The sequence below is a fragment of the Polypterus senegalus genome, chromosome 9, assembly GCF_016835505.1.
Source record: "Polypterus senegalus isolate Bchr_013 chromosome 9, ASM1683550v1, whole genome shotgun sequence".
In the NCBI taxonomy this organism is placed as follows: Eukaryota; Metazoa; Chordata; class Cladistia; order Polypteriformes; family Polypteridae; genus Polypterus; species Polypterus senegalus.
The window spans coordinates 40814053-40833786 of NC_053162.1; the positions used below are offsets into that span (position 1 = coordinate 40814053).

Below are 19734 nucleotides of genomic sequence, written 5' to 3' on the forward strand. Positions count from 1 at the left end.
TAACAACATTCATCATCACACCTCCAATTTCTAGCTTCATAATCATTACTCTGTCTGACACTCTTTTCACCTCCAGAACACTCTTGACATACTGTTCCTTCAGAATAACTTCTACCCCATTTCTCCTCCTATTCACACCATGATAGAACAATTTGAATCCACCTCCAATCCCCCTAGTTTTACTCCCCTACCATTTGGTCTCTTGCACGCACAATATATCAACCTTTCTTTTCCCCATCATATCTGCTAACTGTCTCCCCTTACCTGCCAACATTCAAAGTTCCTATCCTCAGTTCCACTCTCTTTACTTTCCTCCTCTCCTCCTGCCTCCGGACATGTCTCCTCCCTCATCTTCTCCTTCTTCTTCTTCTTCGGCCAACAGTAGCCAAATTTCCGCTGGCTAATAGTATTGGTGGCGGTCATTGTTAACCCGGGGCTTGACCGATCTGGTATAGAAATTTGTATTGTCTGCATATTGATTTAGCAAAATTTTACACCGGTTGCCCTTCCTGACATAACCCTCCCCATTTATCTGGGCTTGGGACTAGCATGAAGAAACACACTGGTTTGTGCATCCCCTCTGGCTGGGTTGCAGTGCAGCTAAAGTAAAGCAAATAATTGTTAGGAATTAGAATAATATTTTTATAGTGTTAAGTTTTGTGTGACTAATTTGTTGAATATTAATAACTTAATAATGTTTACATATTTAATTTAAAACAATTCCAATATTAAATTGTACAAAACAAAGAATACATTCTAATAAAAATTTGCTGTTACTGCATCACACTTGTATAATGAATGAGAGAATCATCAGTGACAGAGTTTTCATTTGTTGATACTGATATAGTTTGCACTCAAAAGAATCATAAGTGAAGTGAGTCAAGACTCATGATTCAGGCAGTTCTTACGAATGCACTTTAAATATCTAGTAGTGTCAGCAAAAACCAAACAGACACCAATGACATCGTGAAGGATATGCATGCGATTTAGCACTTCCATTGAGCTCCACTAAGTCATTTTGATCATGTTTGCAAAATGATTCATATGATTCACCATGCATTTGAAGGGACACCTGAAAGCTTTAAAAAATGAATGGATGAGATACTGCAACAACTCCTCTATTATTCATCTATTTACTATCCAGCTTTTTGAAGTAGCTAAAGGAAACTCTAGCTGATATAGGAGAATGTAAAAAAATTAGGAGGTATTAGTGCTAATCACTGTGACACCACACGAATCTCACCAATATGGCAAAACATTTAAACTAACTGACTGAGTGATCTCCCCTCATTTGTAATATTTATTTTGTTTTTAATTGTGTGTTGCCTCTACACAGATAAAACTGAGACCCGAGTACATGACAAGTTTATTAATTAGCAGATGAGGATTGGTAATAATTTACTTACCTCAACAAATGGGCTTCAACATCATCAACTCCTGCTAAGCAAAGCCATTCATCGTTCCTTTCCACGGGACCAATTCGAACATTGGTGTTATGAAGCGGTTGAACATTTAGCATTTTCAGATAACTGAACCAGTTACTGACATCAACTGTATAATACTCATGATTGCCTAGGTTGGAGATTGAAAAAAGACACAATAAAACACTTTATATCTTTCTATTATAAAAGAAAAACTTGAGATGAGGCTATTGTCAAGAGATTTTTTCAAGTCCTGCCCTCTTCTCAACCATTTATGGTTAACGGCCCACATCCATGGTCCTCTCACCTCTCATTCGTGTGAATACTTTTGTCAGACACAGTTCATGCGCTCTCAGCTCTTATAAATTTTTACGTTTTCCTCACTTTAAGTTCCCAATAAAAGGTATTATGTTCAGATCTTATTGAAGAATTTCATCCCGAAGGGTTATCAACAGAATAAATGAGTACACGGACAATCCTAGCAGCAAGAAACGATGAAGTAAAATGAATTAACATGAAAATTGACGATCAAATACGGCAAATTGGTTAAATGCATATCAATAGACTATGCTGAAACAGTTGGTGGTGATGGTGCGGAAGATGAAAACATTAACTTACAATATCCCATAGAATATCTACAAACGTTAAGACCGTCCAGTCTTCCACCGGCCGAATTACTGTTGAAAGAAGGATGTATTGCAATGTTATTGCGTAATCTGCGAATAAGTGATGGGCTATGCAATAGGACAAGATCAGTTGTATTGAAAATTGGTTGAACAATTCTGACATGTAAAATTTTAAGAGGCGACAAGAAAGGTAATGTAGTACATCTTCCACAGATAACATTGGACACCAAAGGAGATCCTGATATGCCATTCATATTAAAACATTTACAGTTTCCCATTAGAATAGCTTTTCCTATGACAATTAACAAATCACAAGGATAAACATTCGAAAAAGTCGGTTTATTTATTAGGGGGAAAGAAACGATATTCACTCACGGGCAGTTATACGTTGTGTTGTCACGATGTAACTCCAAACACAGAATCAAAATTCAATGTGATATCGTTAATTCCAAATAATGTTTTTACTGAAGTTTTACAGTAAAAGTGTAAGTTTAAAAAGTACTTGCGTGTTAATTTCAAAGCGAAACAGAACGAAAATGTATAACGCAACAAATACCTCTAACATAATTTTCTTTCAATTTATTACGTTTTACTATTTTTACTATGGTTAACTACTTGCTGTAATGTAAAATAGTTAGGTCTGTTATGCATATGTAACAATTCCCATGAAAATAACAATCTGATTAAATTGTACATCCACTTCCCCATACGTGGGTGGCAGAGCCGCGAAGTGACTAGTGCGTAGCTCCCGCCTGGGGGTTGGCAAGCGAAGCAAGCAGGGGTCCCTAGTAGGTACTAAAACCAAAGACATCATTCCCAACAGCTTGTCTTTATCTTCTAGTCTGTGCTTTCTGTTCTAAATATATGCATTAGGATTTTCATTGAATTGTTACTGCCTCCCAGATCTTAGTTGTTAATTTATGGGCTACACTGTTTTTGATATTTCTGCTCAATAGTTATTCATTTACTGTATTTATCTGTTGATTGATTGTGTCATTTATGCTATGAATCTGCATCTTTTTTTTTTGTTTCTGCTGCTGTGTACATCTAAATATTCCCCTTCGGATTAATACATTTTTATATAGTCTAATCTAATTTGCACAGGAATATCTACCTGCCCAAGGTTAAGTGAACACAAGATGCCTGGTTCAGTACCTACCACTATCTGATATTATATATATAGAAACTCTCAGCAAGTCAGCTAATATGTCAGGGCCCCAGCTGTTAAAACATGGAAACAACGGACTATGGTTATCTGAATTGCTTTGCATAAGAGAGTTAGTTCAATAAATGCATGCAAATGAATGTTTTTGGCAATTGCTGATATACCAAAACTGAAAAGGCCTCTTACTGCTGTAATCCAAATGATGTCACCCTTCCTGCTTCCTGCTTACCTGTGACAAAGTATGTCCCCAGTTTGGTTTTGAGTTCTCGCAGAGGCTCAGAGGCTGTTTGCAGGTTAACCACCTGGGAATCTGTGAGGTCTCCGACGATTGCAACAATATCTGAAAATGGAAAGGAATAGATAAAAATGGGTCAAGTGTTTCCTAACTCATCATTTGGCACAGTCTTGTTATGGTACCAAACTCTGAGCAGACCCTCTTCATTTGCATTTCACCCAGTCCTTCTCTGTCACAAACTGTTTTTATTTTTTTCATGCTGAAGGTTTATTTTTTTTTTTTTAGCTTTGTGGTGTAAAGTACCTTTAACATTTACACTGAAGCAACAATCAAATTAGCTCATTTAACTTGAGAAGTCTAAAAAACCAAATATAGCAAAAGGATCCCAGATCTCCGTCCTCAACACCTTAAAGGGTCACAGACTACGATTGTCTAGACTTGCCAGATCCCAAGACGTAATTATAATGTCACTTAAGAGCCCTACTCCAGTACCTACAAAACCCTAAAATCATCTGCTGGAATAAATGATGCTACTAAGTTGTGAACAGTCACTCTTTGGTTGAAGTCGGTATTTTGGCACGCTCCGACAACTCCTGTCTACCAACTCCAGTGACCTGGAGACAATTCCTGATGTAGTCACTCTAGGAGATTTCTACATTCTCTTTTAGTGTACACATTAGTTTTCTTGAGAGATTAGTTGGATTCATCCTAGATCCAAAAACATACACATTAAGTTATTGGTATCTCTAAGCTGGTCTGTTCTGGATGAGTGATTGTGCCCTTCAGTGGTTTGTGTTCAATATGGTGTTTGTAGCTGTTTTCTGCCTGATCTTTTCTAGATAAGCTCTGCTTCCATGCAACCATGCAGGTTCAGATAATGCATACCGGTAAATGGGTTTGGTAATTAGTTACTCAAGTCTTCCTTTCTATATGACAGAACCTCCAGGGCAGAGGTGAAAACTTTTGTTCAGCCGGGACTATGGAATCATTACACTGTACAAGAAGGTTACTGTGGTGGATGCCTGTTGAAGGATCCACAAGGAATTAATATGTCACAGGTTCTGTACAATTTTAGGACACTGGGAATTCAAATCTGAGCTTTTTTAAATCTCCAGGTCCAATTCTCAGGAGTGTTCAAAAAACAACTCGCTAACACTGCCTGAAATACTATGGGGACCTGCAGTTCACGTATTGGTAATCACAGAAGGCTAATTATTGGACAGTAAGAATATTCTGTAGGCACTGCAGGTCCCAAATGACAACCTTTGAACGTACAACTTGCTGCTTTACAGAAGGCAACCCTAATGGAAACAGCAATGCTTTAGGCTTTTAACTAAAGTAAACCTTCAATTGGGCACAATGGCAAGGAAGCTATCTTTAGAAGCAGTCATGGTGAGGAACCATATTTAAGCTGGCATATGTTATGCACATCTGCCATCCTGGAAAAGGATACACTGCTCCCTTGAATGTTACAAGAAATGGACAGACACAGGAAACTTTCATGTAGTTGTAAAGATTTAGCTGGGGGCTCTACCCCTTAACCACTTCCTTTGCCTTGAATTTGGCCTTCAGCCCCATTCAGAGTGTATGCTGCTATGCAAGGCGGGTGACGGTCATATGATGAGTGGGCCAACAGAAATAACAGGTGGGGGAAGGCAGATGCTCTTCACCCATGGATTGTGCGTGGTGACATTGTGAAAGTCTCTGTCATGCTCTCACTTGTGTTAGCTGATTTCTGTATAGCGTTTTGACCTTCTCCCTGACTTTCGGACTCTGCTTCTGTCAAGTGGTTTTTTTACATTTGCCTGTGCTGTGCTTTGCTGTTTTGTGTTGTTTGACACCTCCCTGTTTTGACCCTATTTTTTGTTTTTTTGGGCTGTAGTATTATTACATACATTTGCTTAAAGTGCCATATCACTTAAAGTAGTCTCCTGTTTAATCAGTCTGCAAACCAGCCAAGGCTCACATTAGCAGTCAAGCTTTACAGATCAGCACACCACAGTGCCTTGTGATTCCAATTTGTCTTCTGGAGATGACAGGTGTAGGGCCTGCACATGTGCCAGTGTCTGTCAGCACTGAATCGTACACCAGTTCATTAGAAAACACATACATGCAAACATTAAAAGCCATTCACACCAGTCAGTTTAGTGTCATTTAGAACCTAACAAATATGTATTTAATATGCAAGAGAAAACCTGAAGACTTGGGGGAAACATGCACAGACATGGGGAGCACATGTAAACTCCCCATTCTATCCCCAGGCTCTAGAGCAGTGAGGTAGCAGTGCAAAATTCTGTGCCGCCTTAACAAAATAAAAAATGCGACATTCAGACCCCTTCACTTTCTGCACACTTTGTGTTCTAGGTGACATTTAAAATGGAAACATTTGACATTTTGCCCATCAGTCTACACTCATCATCCATAATGACAACGTGAAACCATGTTTTCAGAAGGTTTTGCAAATGTATTCTTTCTGGCAGATCCTCTCAATCCCTGTTAGACTGGATGGGAAGCGTCTGGAAACTGCCATCTTCAGATGTTTTATGGGATTTAAGTTTGGGCTTTGGGTAGGCCACTCAAGTTCAGTAAGAGATTTGTCCTGAAGCCATTCCAGCGTTGTTTTGTCTGTGTACTTCAGGTCATTGTCATCACCATAGACTGAGGTTGTGTGCATTCTGGAGCAGGTTTTCTTCAAGGAACTCTCTGTAATAAGCTAATTCATCCTTCCCTCAATTCTGACCAGTCTCCTGTCCCTGCCACTGCGAGACAACCCCAGAGCATGATGCTACCACCACCATTCTTAGGGATGGTATTAGGCAGATGATGAAAAGTGCCTGGTCTTTACCAAATGTAGTGCTTGGTGTTTGGCCCAATGAGTTCAGTTTTTGTCTCATCAGTCCAGAGAATCTTTTTTCCTCAGGCTTTCAGAGTCCTTTAAATGCCTTTTAGCAAACTCCAAATATGCTGTCATTTGCTTTTTAATCAAGAGTGATTTACATCTGATTGATGGAGTGTTGCTGGAATGGTCAGACTTCCAACAGTTACACCCATCTCAACAGAGGACTTCTGAAGCTATGTTAGAGTGACCATTGAATTCTTGGTCATCTGCACAGCCAAGATCCTGCTTGCCTAGTTACTCAGTTTGCCCAGACAACCAACACTTGGAAAGGTTCTGGTGTTTCCAAACTTCTTCCATTTCACAATTTAGGAGGCCAACGTGCTCCTGGGAATGCACAAAGCTTTAGAAATTATTTTCTACCCTTCTCCTGACCTATGCCTCACCACAATTTGGTCTACAGAGTTGCTTGGACTTTGTGGCTTTGTTTTTGCCCTGACATGCAGTGTGAATTGTGGGACCTTAAATACACAGGTGTGTGCGTTTCTAAATGATATCCAATCAGGTTTTCACAGATGGACTCCAGATATATCCAAAGGAGAATTAAAGCAAACATGGTGCACCTGACAACAACTCGGGATTGCCACAGCAAAGAGTCTGAATACTTGTATGAGTGATAGATTTCATATTTTGATTTTATTATATTCGCAAACCTTTCTGAAAACATGTTCTCAGTTTGTTATTGTGAAATGTTGAGTTTTGACTGAAAAATTGCAAATGTATCCATTTAAAGTTAAATCTACAACACAACAAATGGACAGAAAGTGAAAGGATCTGATTATGGTCTGAATACACTGCATGTTACATAGTGAGAAGATGGCTGTGGATGCAGTGGATTGGTAAAAACATGATAAATTAATTCACTTAATGACAAGGAATTCCTTGAAATGTTCGATAAAGACTGCAGAATTGTGTATTCATTTGTTATGGATTGTGGACAAGGTAAATGTATGGTCACTTTACAAATAACATTCAAAAGAAATCTGCCTTTAGATGGCATCAACTGAAGTGATTCTGTTTAGCACTAAATATATTTATAAATTCCAAAAGGTTTTCCCCTAAAAGTTTCTTGCTTATATTGCAAAGACACATATGGCCTATAAGAAGCTATCAAAGAGTAGGTCAACTGGATCATTTGAAGAATATAAAAGAATTAAACATATCATTGAACACTGCCCCCTGGAATTAATATAGTTTAATCCAACCTAATTAAGAGTTGGAGGATATATGGCATCATCAGAACATTGCAAAGATGAAGACATCCCTCCAGATTTGATGACTAGGCAAGGAAAAATCTCACCAGGGCAGGTACCAAGAGACTTCTAGCAGTCTTCAAAGAGCCACAAGAATATATACAAGTAACTTAGTTACATATTGTCTCCATTTATGAGTTGTGGGGTTATGTAGTAAGATGGAAACCATTTCTCACTAAAAAATAATATCTATGTCAGAAAAATTTGTAAGACATTTTCAGTATATGGAAGAATGTCTTGTAGTCAAAAAAATGAATGGCTCCATTTATGAAGATATTATAGCACAAATCCTGCTGACTGCTTAAACCGAACAATGGTCTGAAGAACGTGACCAAGGAAAAAACAGGAAAATCAGTGTCCTGGAATGGCCCAGACCTCAGTCCTATAAAAAATCTATTTGTGGACTTGCCTAAAGATGGCTGCGCTCAGGAGATCCCCTTGCAATTTGATCAGAATGAACGCTTCAGAGTGGAATCAAATTGCAAAACTGAGGTTTGATATAGCTGATGAAAGTCCCATGCAAAGAGACATATTCAGCTAAAATGAAAGCAAAGTATGCTCCCACAAAGTATTAGTTAAAAGTCCTTCAGCGTTTTCTGTTATCTTTCCTAAATGTTATCTATTTGTTTTTAGTTAAATGTCTTTGGTTATGGTGAATGAAACTTGACTTGACTTGGCTTGTTTCAGCCTCTGCATCAACAAAAGATGAAGTTCGTGAAGGCTTGTATATTCCTTGTATGCGTAAACATTATATAATGCTTGTTTTATACCAGCAAAACTGGAAAAAGACCATTGCTGTAAAGGGGCCAACAAAACAACTGAAAACACCCTACTTGGTAGAATGCATCTAAACGTCCTCAGATATAAAGTGTGTTTCATGTGGGATTAACCTTATTCTAAATGCAGCTCACACACACGCGTCATTTCAAATGTAAGCTGAATGGAAAATGGCTGAATGTACAAGCAGTCATCAGTTGTGATGTGGAATAAGAACGGCTCATTTATTGCTACTAGCAAAACCATTAGCATAACAAAATAAAAAAACAAAAGGTTTTTCTAGAAATGTCATATTGATATATGGGTTATTCAAGAAAGATCTAGTGAACTCTTATAAAACTGACACACTTGTCCTCAGCAATTCTATTCCTGGCACACCCATGTAACACTCCAGACATTTCTTGAATGAACAGGAGCTGCTTCATTTTTCAACAGATAACCTTTCCTGCCTTTTGCTTGTCTATAACCCTCAAGCAGTGATTTATTTTGTCAATTTTTTGTGCATGCTTGGGTTGCCTTTGTCTTAAGTCGCATTTCCTGGTGTTGCTATGTTATTTTTGCTTTTGAAATATTTTCCTAGTACAATTGAAACAATCTTTCAGGTAAAAATATGAAAACAGTACACCCAGAAAAAAAAAATCAAAGACATGCAGCTTTGCAGTCGGTAGAATTTAAACAATAAACACATAAGGACAAAACCAGATAGTTATAAGCATACAAGCCAAAGCCAGAAAAACATGCACTCAGTGGGCACTTTATTAGGTACACCTGCTCATGAACATCAATAACCTGCTGCTCTGAGCAACCAATCATGTGTCTGCGTTCCCATAACGTAGACAGGATCAAGAGATTTAGCTGTGGTTTTGGAAATATTAAAATGAACAACACACACGATCAGAGTGACTTTCACCAGGGTTAGTTTGATGGTGACAGACGGGATGGTTTCTGCATCTCAGAAACCTCTGACCTGCTGGGAGTTTTCTACAAACACCATGTGAGACCTGGAAGTGGACGGGCTATAAAAGTAGAAGGCCACACCTGGGTGAAATCTTCTCAGCTAAAAACAAGAAGGGTCTATGATCATCATACCTGGATAATTGAGGATTCATTTGATTTATTTTAAGTTTTGTTGCACCATGTAGATACTAAGGTTAGAATTTGGCCAAAAGAGCATGGATCCATGGTTCTATTCAGTCTTACGTAGTATAAGTGAAGTGCCATCCAAACTGAGTACAATTCTGCACATCCTCTCTCTGACACACTAACACTGAGGACTTTCAGCCAATAAATTATTCAGCAGAAGTGTGTCAACTAACGTGATGGGGCTCCTTTATATCATCACCAATACGTCTGCATAATGTCTCACTGGGACTGCAACAGCCAAGTCAAAACTTTTCTTTCTTTTGAATTTTCTTGCTTTATAGTCATTCTGGTGAGTGTTCACTCCAAAGTGTGTGTGTATATTTATTTACTTACCTACCTATTTATATAGTTATTTATTTTAAGAGCTTCTGTAAAAAGTCAAAATTCCCCCTAGGGACAAATAAAGTTCTATCTATCTAAAAGTAGTGGTACTAGCTGTTGTACTCTCACATACAGTGCATCTGGAAAGTATTCACAGCACATCACTTTTTCCACATTTTGTTATGTTACAGCCTCATTCCAAAATGGATTAAATTAATTTTTTCCTCAGAATTCTACACACAACACCCCATAATGACAACATGAAAAAAGTTTACTTGAGGTTTTTGCAAATTTATTAAAAATAAAAAAACTGAGTAATCACATGTACATAAGTATTCACAGCCTTTGCTCAATACTTTGTCGATGCACCTTTGGCAGCAATTACAGCCTCAAGTCTTTTTGAATATGATGCCACAAGTTTGGCACACCTATCCTTGGCCAGTTTCACCCATTCCTCTTTGCAGCACCTCTCAAGCTCCATCAGGTTGGATGGGAAGCGTTGGTGCACAGCCATTTTAAGATCTCTCCAGAGATGTTCAAGTCTGGGCTCTGGTTGGGCCACTCAAGGACATTCACAGAGTTGTCCTGAAGCCACTCCTTTGATATCTTGGCTGTGTGCTTAGGGTCGCTGTCCTGCTGAAAGATGAACCGTCGCCCCAGTCTGAGGTCAAGAGCGCTCTGGAGCAGGTTTTCATCCAGAATGTCTCTGTACATTGCTGCAGTCATCTTTCCCTTTATCCTGACTAGTCTCCCAGTTCATGCCACTGAAAAACATCCCCACAGCATGATGCTGCCACCACCATGCTTCACTGTAGGGATGGTATTGGCCTGGTGATGAGCGGTGCCTGGTTTCCTCCAAACGTGACGCCTGGCATTCACACCAAAGAGTTCAATCTTTGTCTCATCAGACCAGAGAATTTTGTTTCTCATGGTCTGAGAGTCCTTCAGGTGCCTTTTGGCAAACTCCAGGTGGGCTGCCATGTGCCTTTTACTAAGGAGTGGCTTCCATCTGGCCACTCTACCATACAAGCCTGATTGGTGGATTGCTGCAGAGATGGTTGTCCTTCTGGAAGGTTCTCCTCTCTCCATAGAGGACCTCTGGAGCTCTGACAGACTGACCATGGGGTTCTTGGTCACCTCCCTCACTAAGGCCCTTCTCCCCCGATCGCTCAGTTTAGATGGCCGGCCAGCTCTAGGAAGAGTCCCGGTGGTTTCAAACTTCTTCCACTTACGGATGATGGAGGCCACTGTGCTCATTGGGACCTTCAAAGCAGCAGAAATTTTTCTGTAACCTTCCCCAGATTTGTGCCTCGAGACAATCCTGTCTCGGAGGTCTACAGACAATTCCTTTGACTTCATGCTTGGTTTGTGCTGTGACATGAACTGTCAACTGTGGGACCTTCTATAGACAGGTGTGTGCCTTTCCAAATCATGTCTAATCAACTGAATTTACCACAGGTGGACTCCAATTAAGCTGCAGAAACATCTCAAGGATGATCAGGGGAAACAGGATGCACCTGATCTCAATTTTGAGCTTCATGGCAAAGGCGGTGAATACTTATGTACATGTGCTTTCTCAATTTTTTTATTTTTAATAAATTTGCAAAAATCTCAAGTAAACTTTTTCACGTTGTCATTATGGGGTGTTGTGTGTAGAATTCTGAGGAAAAAATGAATTTAACCCATTTTGGAATGAGGCTGTAAAATGTGGAAAAAGAGATGCGCTGTGAATACTTTCCAGATGCACTGTATATAGCATATGGTGAAATTTAAATTTGCATGTCCTAGTGATAACTAGGAATGTAAAATCAGACAACGCAATGCAAATAGTTAAGGACACTTTAGTCTCAAATGTCATGGACTTTATAAGCATAAAATTGAGTAGATACCAGTTTACACCCTCTAAAGCAGATGTAAGAAGGGCAGCGTGAAGGTCTACTATAGTATGGGCCAGTGCTGGTAGTGTAATGATGTAGGGAGTGTGTTCTTGGTAGACATTAGGCCTTTTAATAGCAAAGCTGCTGACCAAGTGGATCTCTTTGAGGCCACAGTCTACCTTTTTTCAAATTGACATTTCCAGCAGGATAGTACACCGTGTTAGGAAGCACACATTATCTCAAGCTGGTCCACCGGCTAGGACAGTGACTTTAAGTTTACTCCAATGACCTTGCAGTCTCCATATCTCAACCCAGCACTGCAGGTTTGGGATAAGGTGAAATGGGAGGTTTGCACCATGAAGGCAGAGATAAAAACAAAATGCAGGAAACGTGTGATTCTATCGAGTCAGCATTAAGGGTGTGCACGGGTAGTCGCACACACTGTAACAGTATCTAAATACTGAAATTACTATTCGGGTGTTCAGTAAGCCTACTGCATAGCCAAATGCTGTGAAGAGAATATGACATTAAAAAAAGAAAAGAAAATTGGGTCTTTTGATACAGAAAGCAGAACTGTTACTGTGTGTAAAATCTGTAATGCTAAATTTTATTTTAGGCCACTCAGTGTTGATTTAAAGACTGAAGCATCCAGCAATACATCTGACACAACAGCTGAAGATCTCAAGCAAACCAACAAATGCACTTACTACATCATCTCAAAAATGTGAATAAAACAATAAATAGAAGAACTGATCATAGAAATGCCAGCACTGGACAATGGGAGGTAATGGCTTTATAGAACTGATGACAACTGTTGAGCCAAAAGTATGAAGCCCCCTCCTAGAAGACCATCAGAACAGCAAGACACAGAAACAGTGACAACCACAAAAAGTGAACTTCATAGAGACACCAGTTAGTAGGCCTGCCTGACTGGACACATAAAACAAAACTTATTTGAATGCAAAATTCAATTAAATGTATAGGACCCCTTGAATGCTTTAGGAAGATTTACCTACAGATCCCACATAGTCTTAGTTAATACTAGCGACTGGGAGGCCGATCGAATCGGACTACAAATTCTACGTTTGTGAAATCCATACTTTCTCTACAAAGAATTATTTCTTTTTTTAAGTCCTTGAAATGATTTGTTATCATGGCACTGATTTGTGCTTAAAATAGACCTTTTCGGCCGATGTAATGAAGAGCTTCCTGTTTAAATAGGGCTGCGAAACGTGAACTCAGCTTTTCGGCGCACCTCATTTGATTTTTTGCGGAAAACAAATTTTCAAAACAAACAGTATTTTACGACTCAAATCATAGTCGGAGTAATAACTATGTTGGCGTGGTCATTTTAGATCTGAGATCGGCTAAAATTTAAACAATGACCGTTATTAATACCCAGCCGCCATCACTCAGTTTGCCAATAAATGTCAGAAAGACGGATCCCAAAACCGAACTGCCCAAAGATAGATTTCGACGTACCAAGCAAATGGCGATACGTTCTAAATTACTTACGGTTCCGGAGCTGTCGAAGGGTTTAAGTCCGTCGGCGATGTTAGTCCTGGAAAGTACACCCCACCAAACCAACGTTTCAAAAACCAACCGAACTTTCTGTTATCTGCTCAAACCAACACCGACTTACTATACTCGGCCGTCCAGCGACGTCACTGAAGCATTCGAACATTCTTAGCCAATCATGCAATACTGTATCCGCGTGTGCCACATTATATCCTGACTACAGAGGCCGAGTCCCATTTCATGGTTCTAACTTGTATTGAGTCGAGGTATTGACACGAACACCATACATACGGATAGTATCAAATTATATATATATATAAGGATAGTGAGAAAATCCCACTGCACTTTAAGGCAAAAATTAAAGAAAGCTAAAGTTATTGATAATGTTATTAAGGTGCAAGCTATTTTGATCAGTTTTGTATTGTACATGGTAGACAGAAAAGTAATCTTTTTATGTGGTTCTACTGTAAAGGGGTGGTGGTGCTGGTGGTCTTTCCCACTGATATCAGTCAAAAGCTAACTATTTTATTTTCACGGTTAAACAAATATCTGTTACAACATATGGTAACCTTAATATTAAAATTAGTCAGAATGCACTTTGCTAGTCAGCATGGATTACAATCCCTTATGAATTATTGAATTCATGTCTCGAGGAATTCAGCAGAATAGGACCCCACCTGGTACTAGACAGGCATACTGTACATAATAAAGTGGCCACTCACTGCACAGCAAAACAAGAACATCCGAAATGAGAGGAACGAGAGGAGACCATTCAGTCCATCAAACTCATTTGTTCAGATCAGGGGTCCCCCCTCTGCGCTCCTGGAGGGCCACAGTGGCTACAGGTTTGCATTCTAACCCTTTTCTTAATTAGTGACCTGTTTGTGCTGCGAATTTACTTCTTTTCAATTCATTTTAATTGACTTGCTTCTAAAGACTCAGACCCCTGAATTGTTTCTTTTTCCATAATTAGCAGCCAAACAATAATGACATACAAAATGAGCCAAAACATGACCAGCAAACTGTGTCCATCTTACAGTATCTGAAAATAAGGAAAGATGAAGGTCTCAGAAATGCTGATGTTCTGAAGTCCCCAAACATTTTAGAAAAGAGAAAATCACCAATTTTGGAAATGTCTGCTATTTCCCAATGAGAGCAGCAACAACCCATGGAACTAAAGAACGGGTTTAATTAACAACACGACTCAGCGCCTAATTAAGCAACTGGCTGGAGTGAAATTAGTTGGAGCCTGAGGCCCTGACTTACTTGGTCTTCTGTTGGCACACTCACTCCTCATCTAATTTCTGTTTGGGTGCCATTTAAGGAAAGAAATAAGGCAATCAGAGGAACGATGATGAAATTCAGGAGAGCAAAGCTTAAAAAAGCAATTCAATTAAAGTTAATTCAAAAGAGGTTAATTAGCAGCAAAAAACGGTCACTAATTAAGAAATGGGTTAGAATGAAAACCTACAGCCACCATGACCCTCCAGGACTGGAGTTTGAGACCCCTGGTTTAGCTAATCGCTAAGAAAGAGGTGTCGAACTCCAAGCCTGGGGGGCCACAGTGGCTGCAGGTTTTTAATCTAACCCTTTTCCTAATCAGCGAGTAGTTTTCACTGCTAATTCACTCCTTAATTTTAATAGATAGTTTATTAATCCCACCCTGTTTTGGAGGATTCAGTCCTCTGAACTGATTTCTTTCTTCATTAAATGACAGCCAAACAGAAGTGAGATGTGAAACAAGCCAACAGATGACCAGCTAAACTGGGATTTCAAACTCCAACCAATCTCTTAATAAGAAACTGATTCTTGCTGCTAATTAAACCTCATTATTTAATTCCATAGCTTGTTGCTGCTGTCATTCTGCCACTGCAGACATTTCCAAAACTGTTGATTTTTCTGTTTTTTTCTAAGAATACCGTCCAAATGTTTTGGTGACCTGAGAGATCAGCCTTACTGAGACCTTCACCTTTCTTTATTTTTAGATATTGTGTGACGGGCACAGGTGAGCTGGTCATGTGGCGGCTCGTTTTGTGTCTCATTATTGTTTGGCTGCTAATTAAGGAAAAAAGAGACGACTGAGGGGCCTGAGTCAAGCTAATTAAAACTAAGACAAAAGAAGTTAATTAGCAGCAAAAACTGGTCACTAATGAGGAAGATGGTTAGAATGAAATCCTGCAGCCACTACGGCCCTCCAGGACTGGAGTTCGACACCCGTGCGCTAAGCTGTCCTAACCTCTCATCTAGTTACTCCTTGTCAAGGTCAGTAGTGGCATAGTTCACACTATTCCAGGTCTTTTACGAGTACAAAAATTGTATTAGTAAAGTTCTAATAAAGTTCTAAACTTTTTACCAATGGGACACAGATTAAGTAACTTGAGACACACAATAGTGTGAATTGAAATAGTGAAATAATTCACATTTTAATATTTTAGCTATTGGGTCAAACATTTATGTATATTGTTGTATCCAGATTGACATTTTTTACCTTGCAACTCTGGCAGTAAGTCCTGACTAGTATGGATGTCACTGCTGCCCAGTTTCTGTTACCATTAAAATTAAAATGTAATGCCCATCATGGCAAGCAAATAGATTACTTGGACTGTAAAGAAGCATTGTAAATATGTCTCTAATTAAAGTTCAAAAATAACCATCCCTCAACTCCTGAATAACACTTTTAACAGGACGGCATGTGGTAAGAGCCATGTTACTTGCAGCTCAGTCACCACTCTGGAGTTTATCCAGACAGGCTGCTATTGAGGATGCACTCAGATTTACTGGCAGATAACAAATCCAGACAGGAGCTGTCCGTCCCTCTGACATGCAGCTCGTCTTCATTGTCTGTCACTTAGTCCCATATATGACTGTAATTAAATTAATGAGACTGACTGAAAACATCCCAAGAGCCATAATGGACAGAAGGCCCTCATGGACAATCGTTTCCAGGAATATTCCCATGATTGGGAGAGCTACCATGTAATTTTTACAATAGAATTCCCTTTAAAGTCAAGCTCTTGAATTTCATGGCAGACCCTGTATGTTATAGAATCCTCCATATTGAATATCTTCGCTAAACATTTTATATTTAATTGCTGTAGGACCAGCTCCTCACTGACTAGCTAAACGGTGCTGTGGCGGACCTCTTTTAGAACAGTGTTGTCTTGGTATATCACCCAGGGTGGACATTTCCTACTGTACCTGCTCTAAATGTGAAGGTGTGACTTTTGGATCTTATTTAAGTTCTCTTCTTTCAGACTGCCAAGAATAATAATTGCTTTGTGTGTCTTTTTACATATTCAAATTGACAAATATCTCTGGTTATTCTACTGGTCTACCTACAGTCAGCGTTGTAGTCGGTGTGACAGTGCTCTTGGACTGCTATGATGTGATGCTTGCGAAGACCCTGCGGTTAGTACTCACTATACAAAGCTGTTTTTTGAAATTAAATGTGTTCATTTCATTATATTTGCTCTTTAGGCACACAGGTAAATCACTCCGCTTTCTGAAAGTTCCCCTCATCCATCCACACTTTTCCCTTTACCATCAGTAATCATTACCTGGCTGCAGTTCGTTGACCATCCTGACCACCCTCTCCAGTTTGCTCCTTCCAACAGTGGGTCCCAAGTGGATATCAGAGAGTAAAGCAAGTCTAAGGTTATTGAGAGAGGAGGGCAGCTTGTCCACCGTAATCTGGACGCGCACCACGGCTGGTGGCCGAGCCCCGTTGTACAGACCTATGACCGTCAATGCAAGCGTCACTGCAAGAGCCAGCAGCACAGTCCTGTTGGAGCCTGAGACAGCTGCCGTGGGCCCAGTAGCCAGCCGGTTTCGGATAAGTTTGTGGCACTGCTCTACAATGGAAAATATGAAAAGGAAAAAAACTAGGAGCACCCAAGAGCCCAAGCATGTGTAGGCCACCATGGCAATGGGATGTGGTTCTTCAGATACCAGGAAAAGCAGCGTGAAGAAACTGAGATGGGCCATCACAAGGAAGAAAAGCACAGCCACTTGCCATAGACACCCTTGGCTCAGCAGAAAGTTCAGTCTCTTCCAGATGTACATCGAACCAATCAGCATCAGTGAACTGAGCAAAAGCAGCATCTGCAAGCGGAGCAGCTGAGAGCGGGTCTGCTGCTCCACGCTGTCTGACAGTGAAGATCTACAGAGCAGGGCCGATAGGAAGAGTACAGCGGCGGCCAGGAGCACCTTGATCTCTGGTGTGAAACGGCTCGACCGGGCCCTCATTATAAGACGGGGGTGCTGGTTAGCTGAGAAGTAAAACTGAGTAGAGGGGTGAAAGGGGGAGGGCAGAGGGGACACCCGGGGGTGGGTATGTGACAGTGGGGGCTTCAGACTTGCAAATACCAGGGAGACAGACAGAGAAATAAAAGAAGGAGACAATTCAAGCAGGAAAGCAGACAAAAAGAGATGCAAGTGGATAGGGAGTGGTTAGGAGTATCAGGCTTAAGAGATTAATCAGGCGGAAAGACCTGGAGATGAAACAAGAGGGAGGCAGGTAATGAAGCGAAAGATCAACAACCCTGGGTTGGCTGGTGGAATAGGAAGTGTATGAAAAAAGAAGCAATGGCTGGACATGAGGACACCTGTGCAGGAAGAAGGCAGGTGGGCAAGTCAGTGCTACTCATCCACTGGAACAAAACTGGAGCAGACCAGTGCAGGTGACAATATCTGATCATCTCAGTCAAAGCAAATCCTGGATCCTGCAATGCCCACCACTTTATTCCTCCTGGCTCAAAGAAACAGAATCACAGCATCAATTCAGGCAATTAAAATGATGAATACTCAGTCCAGCGTCTTATAACCAATCCTGCGTCTTAACAACAGCAGTTCAGAAAATGCCGATCACTGAATCCATACATGTTGATTACTTAATCCGGGGTCAGTAAATGTTGATCACGCCGTGACTTGTCGTTCAGATGATACGGATCCCTTGGAGACTGAGCACTGGATCATTCAGAACAATGATGATCACTAAGGACCGCTCGATCAGTTCATAGTGTCAAAGCACAACATACACATCCATCTGTGTCTGTTCCTCATGGCGGCGTTTCACCGTACAATGGGTATCTCCCGGACTCTGTGCTTCTCGCCCTCATTTACAAGTGCCACTGCCGACACCTTTCCGCCTCTCTTATTGTGTCGCCGCGCCAGCCCCGGTGGACTTGGCGCGGTCTTCCTGTGTCTGCGCTTCCGTATCGTTACGCAGTTTCAGGGGGCGGAGTATTCGAACGGGGTACGAAACAGGAAATCTGTGCCGGAGCGACCGTTACCACTTTTGAAACGAATATTTACATCAACAGAACATTACATCATATAGTCTTCACATTGGCACAGGTCATAAAATCAAAAAAAAAAAAAAAAAATTCTTCGCTGTGTCAGGATGGCCGAGCGGTCTAAGGCGCTGCGTTCAGGTCGCAGTCTCCCCTGGAGGCGTGGGTTCGAATCCCACTTCTGACAAGAATATCGTTTTTCAAATAATCGGGAATACCAATGCCGCGTACAAATTATTATTGTTAGGGGCCGTCGGCTTTAATAGTAAAGCGTTAGAAAACGAAGGGAAAGTACCATTGAAAACTGCAGAGTCTCGCCGGCAGCTGATATCAAAAAATATATACGAAAATAAGCGATTAAGTAGAAAGGACTGTTGTGAGACATACATTTAGGGAAATCAAGCGGAAAAATCATGTACTTGTCAGAAGTGGGATTCGAACCCACGCCTCCAGGGGAGACTGCGACCTGAACGCAGCGCCTTAGACCGCTCGGCCATCCTGACACCATAGCGAAATTAACTGTACGCTGTACCCTTCTTAAATCATATTTGTGTATCTATGGCCACTACTGAAAAGTTACATCTCTAAGCCAGCAGACGAGTATGGAATAAAATCGCTAGCATTTAGTAAATGGTTACGCACAGGGAGAACTTAGGGTCAAGGGTCACTGTGTTATCAAAGTTAAGCAACAATATAAATATAAACGGATCTCGTTTCTGCTGATTAGATTGCCCTCTTCTGGTCGTCCAGAGCGTCAAATGAAGAGTGCCCTCTTCTGGTTGTAGTTCTATTTTACGGATACGTGAGTGATTTTAACTGAATATATGAATATTTTTATTTCAATTCATGAAAAAATGTAATTAGAATGTTTCCATCACGTCACATTTATACGGAAGCATATTAGGGCCACGGTGAAAAAAACTAAGGACACAGTGAAGAAAAAAAATCTAAATGTCGAGATTAAATTAATTTCACAAAGACATTTACCGTGTGGTGATTGGTTATTTGCAGAAAGAAAAAGGAAGATTAGGAACTGGAGGTTTAGTACATCAGACAGAGACAGCACGCATGCAATAAAGAAAGCCCGCTCAGAAGAACATCCATTGAATTCTGCGTTCGTGTCTTCGACCACCAGATCACGAACCCAACATTTACACAATATTTAAGTTAAACCTGTGCGATACCCATTCATACATCCAGTTTTGTGGAGC

General features: G+C 40.4%; 1 protein-coding gene and 2 non-coding genes across 4 annotated transcripts in view; 1 reads left to right on the plus strand and 2 right to left on the minus strand.

The window, feature by feature from the left end:
- The window catches only part of tmppe (transmembrane protein with metallophosphoesterase domain), a 33886-nt gene extending 15354 nt beyond the window's left edge, over positions 1–18532 (minus strand). Inside the window, exons 1-4 of one of the 2 annotated variants that reach the window (XM_039762962.1) lie at positions 18370–18532; positions 16790–18328; positions 3442–3552; positions 1407–1572 (exon numbers count right to left, since the gene is read on the minus strand). In XM_039762962.1, the coding sequence (XP_039618896.1) occupies positions 1407–1572; positions 3442–3552; positions 16790–17477 (965 nt within the window). In that variant the 5' untranslated portion in view covers positions 17478–18328; positions 18370–18532. Of the gene's footprint in view, positions 1–1406; positions 1573–3441; positions 3553–16789 lie in introns of both variants that reach the window. The other variant, XM_039762961.1, reaches the window with a different exon arrangement.
- A 95-nt stretch (positions 18533–18627) lies between these two features.
- Positions 18628–18710, plus strand: trnal-cag. Its single transcript has one exon. It is a non-coding gene; the product is annotated as a tRNA-Leu (tRNA).
- A 233-nt stretch (positions 18711–18943) lies between these two features.
- Positions 18944–19026, minus strand: trnal-cag. The gene has a single exon. It is a non-coding gene; the product is annotated as a tRNA-Leu (tRNA).
- Between the last annotated feature and the right edge of the window lie 708 nt (positions 19027–19734).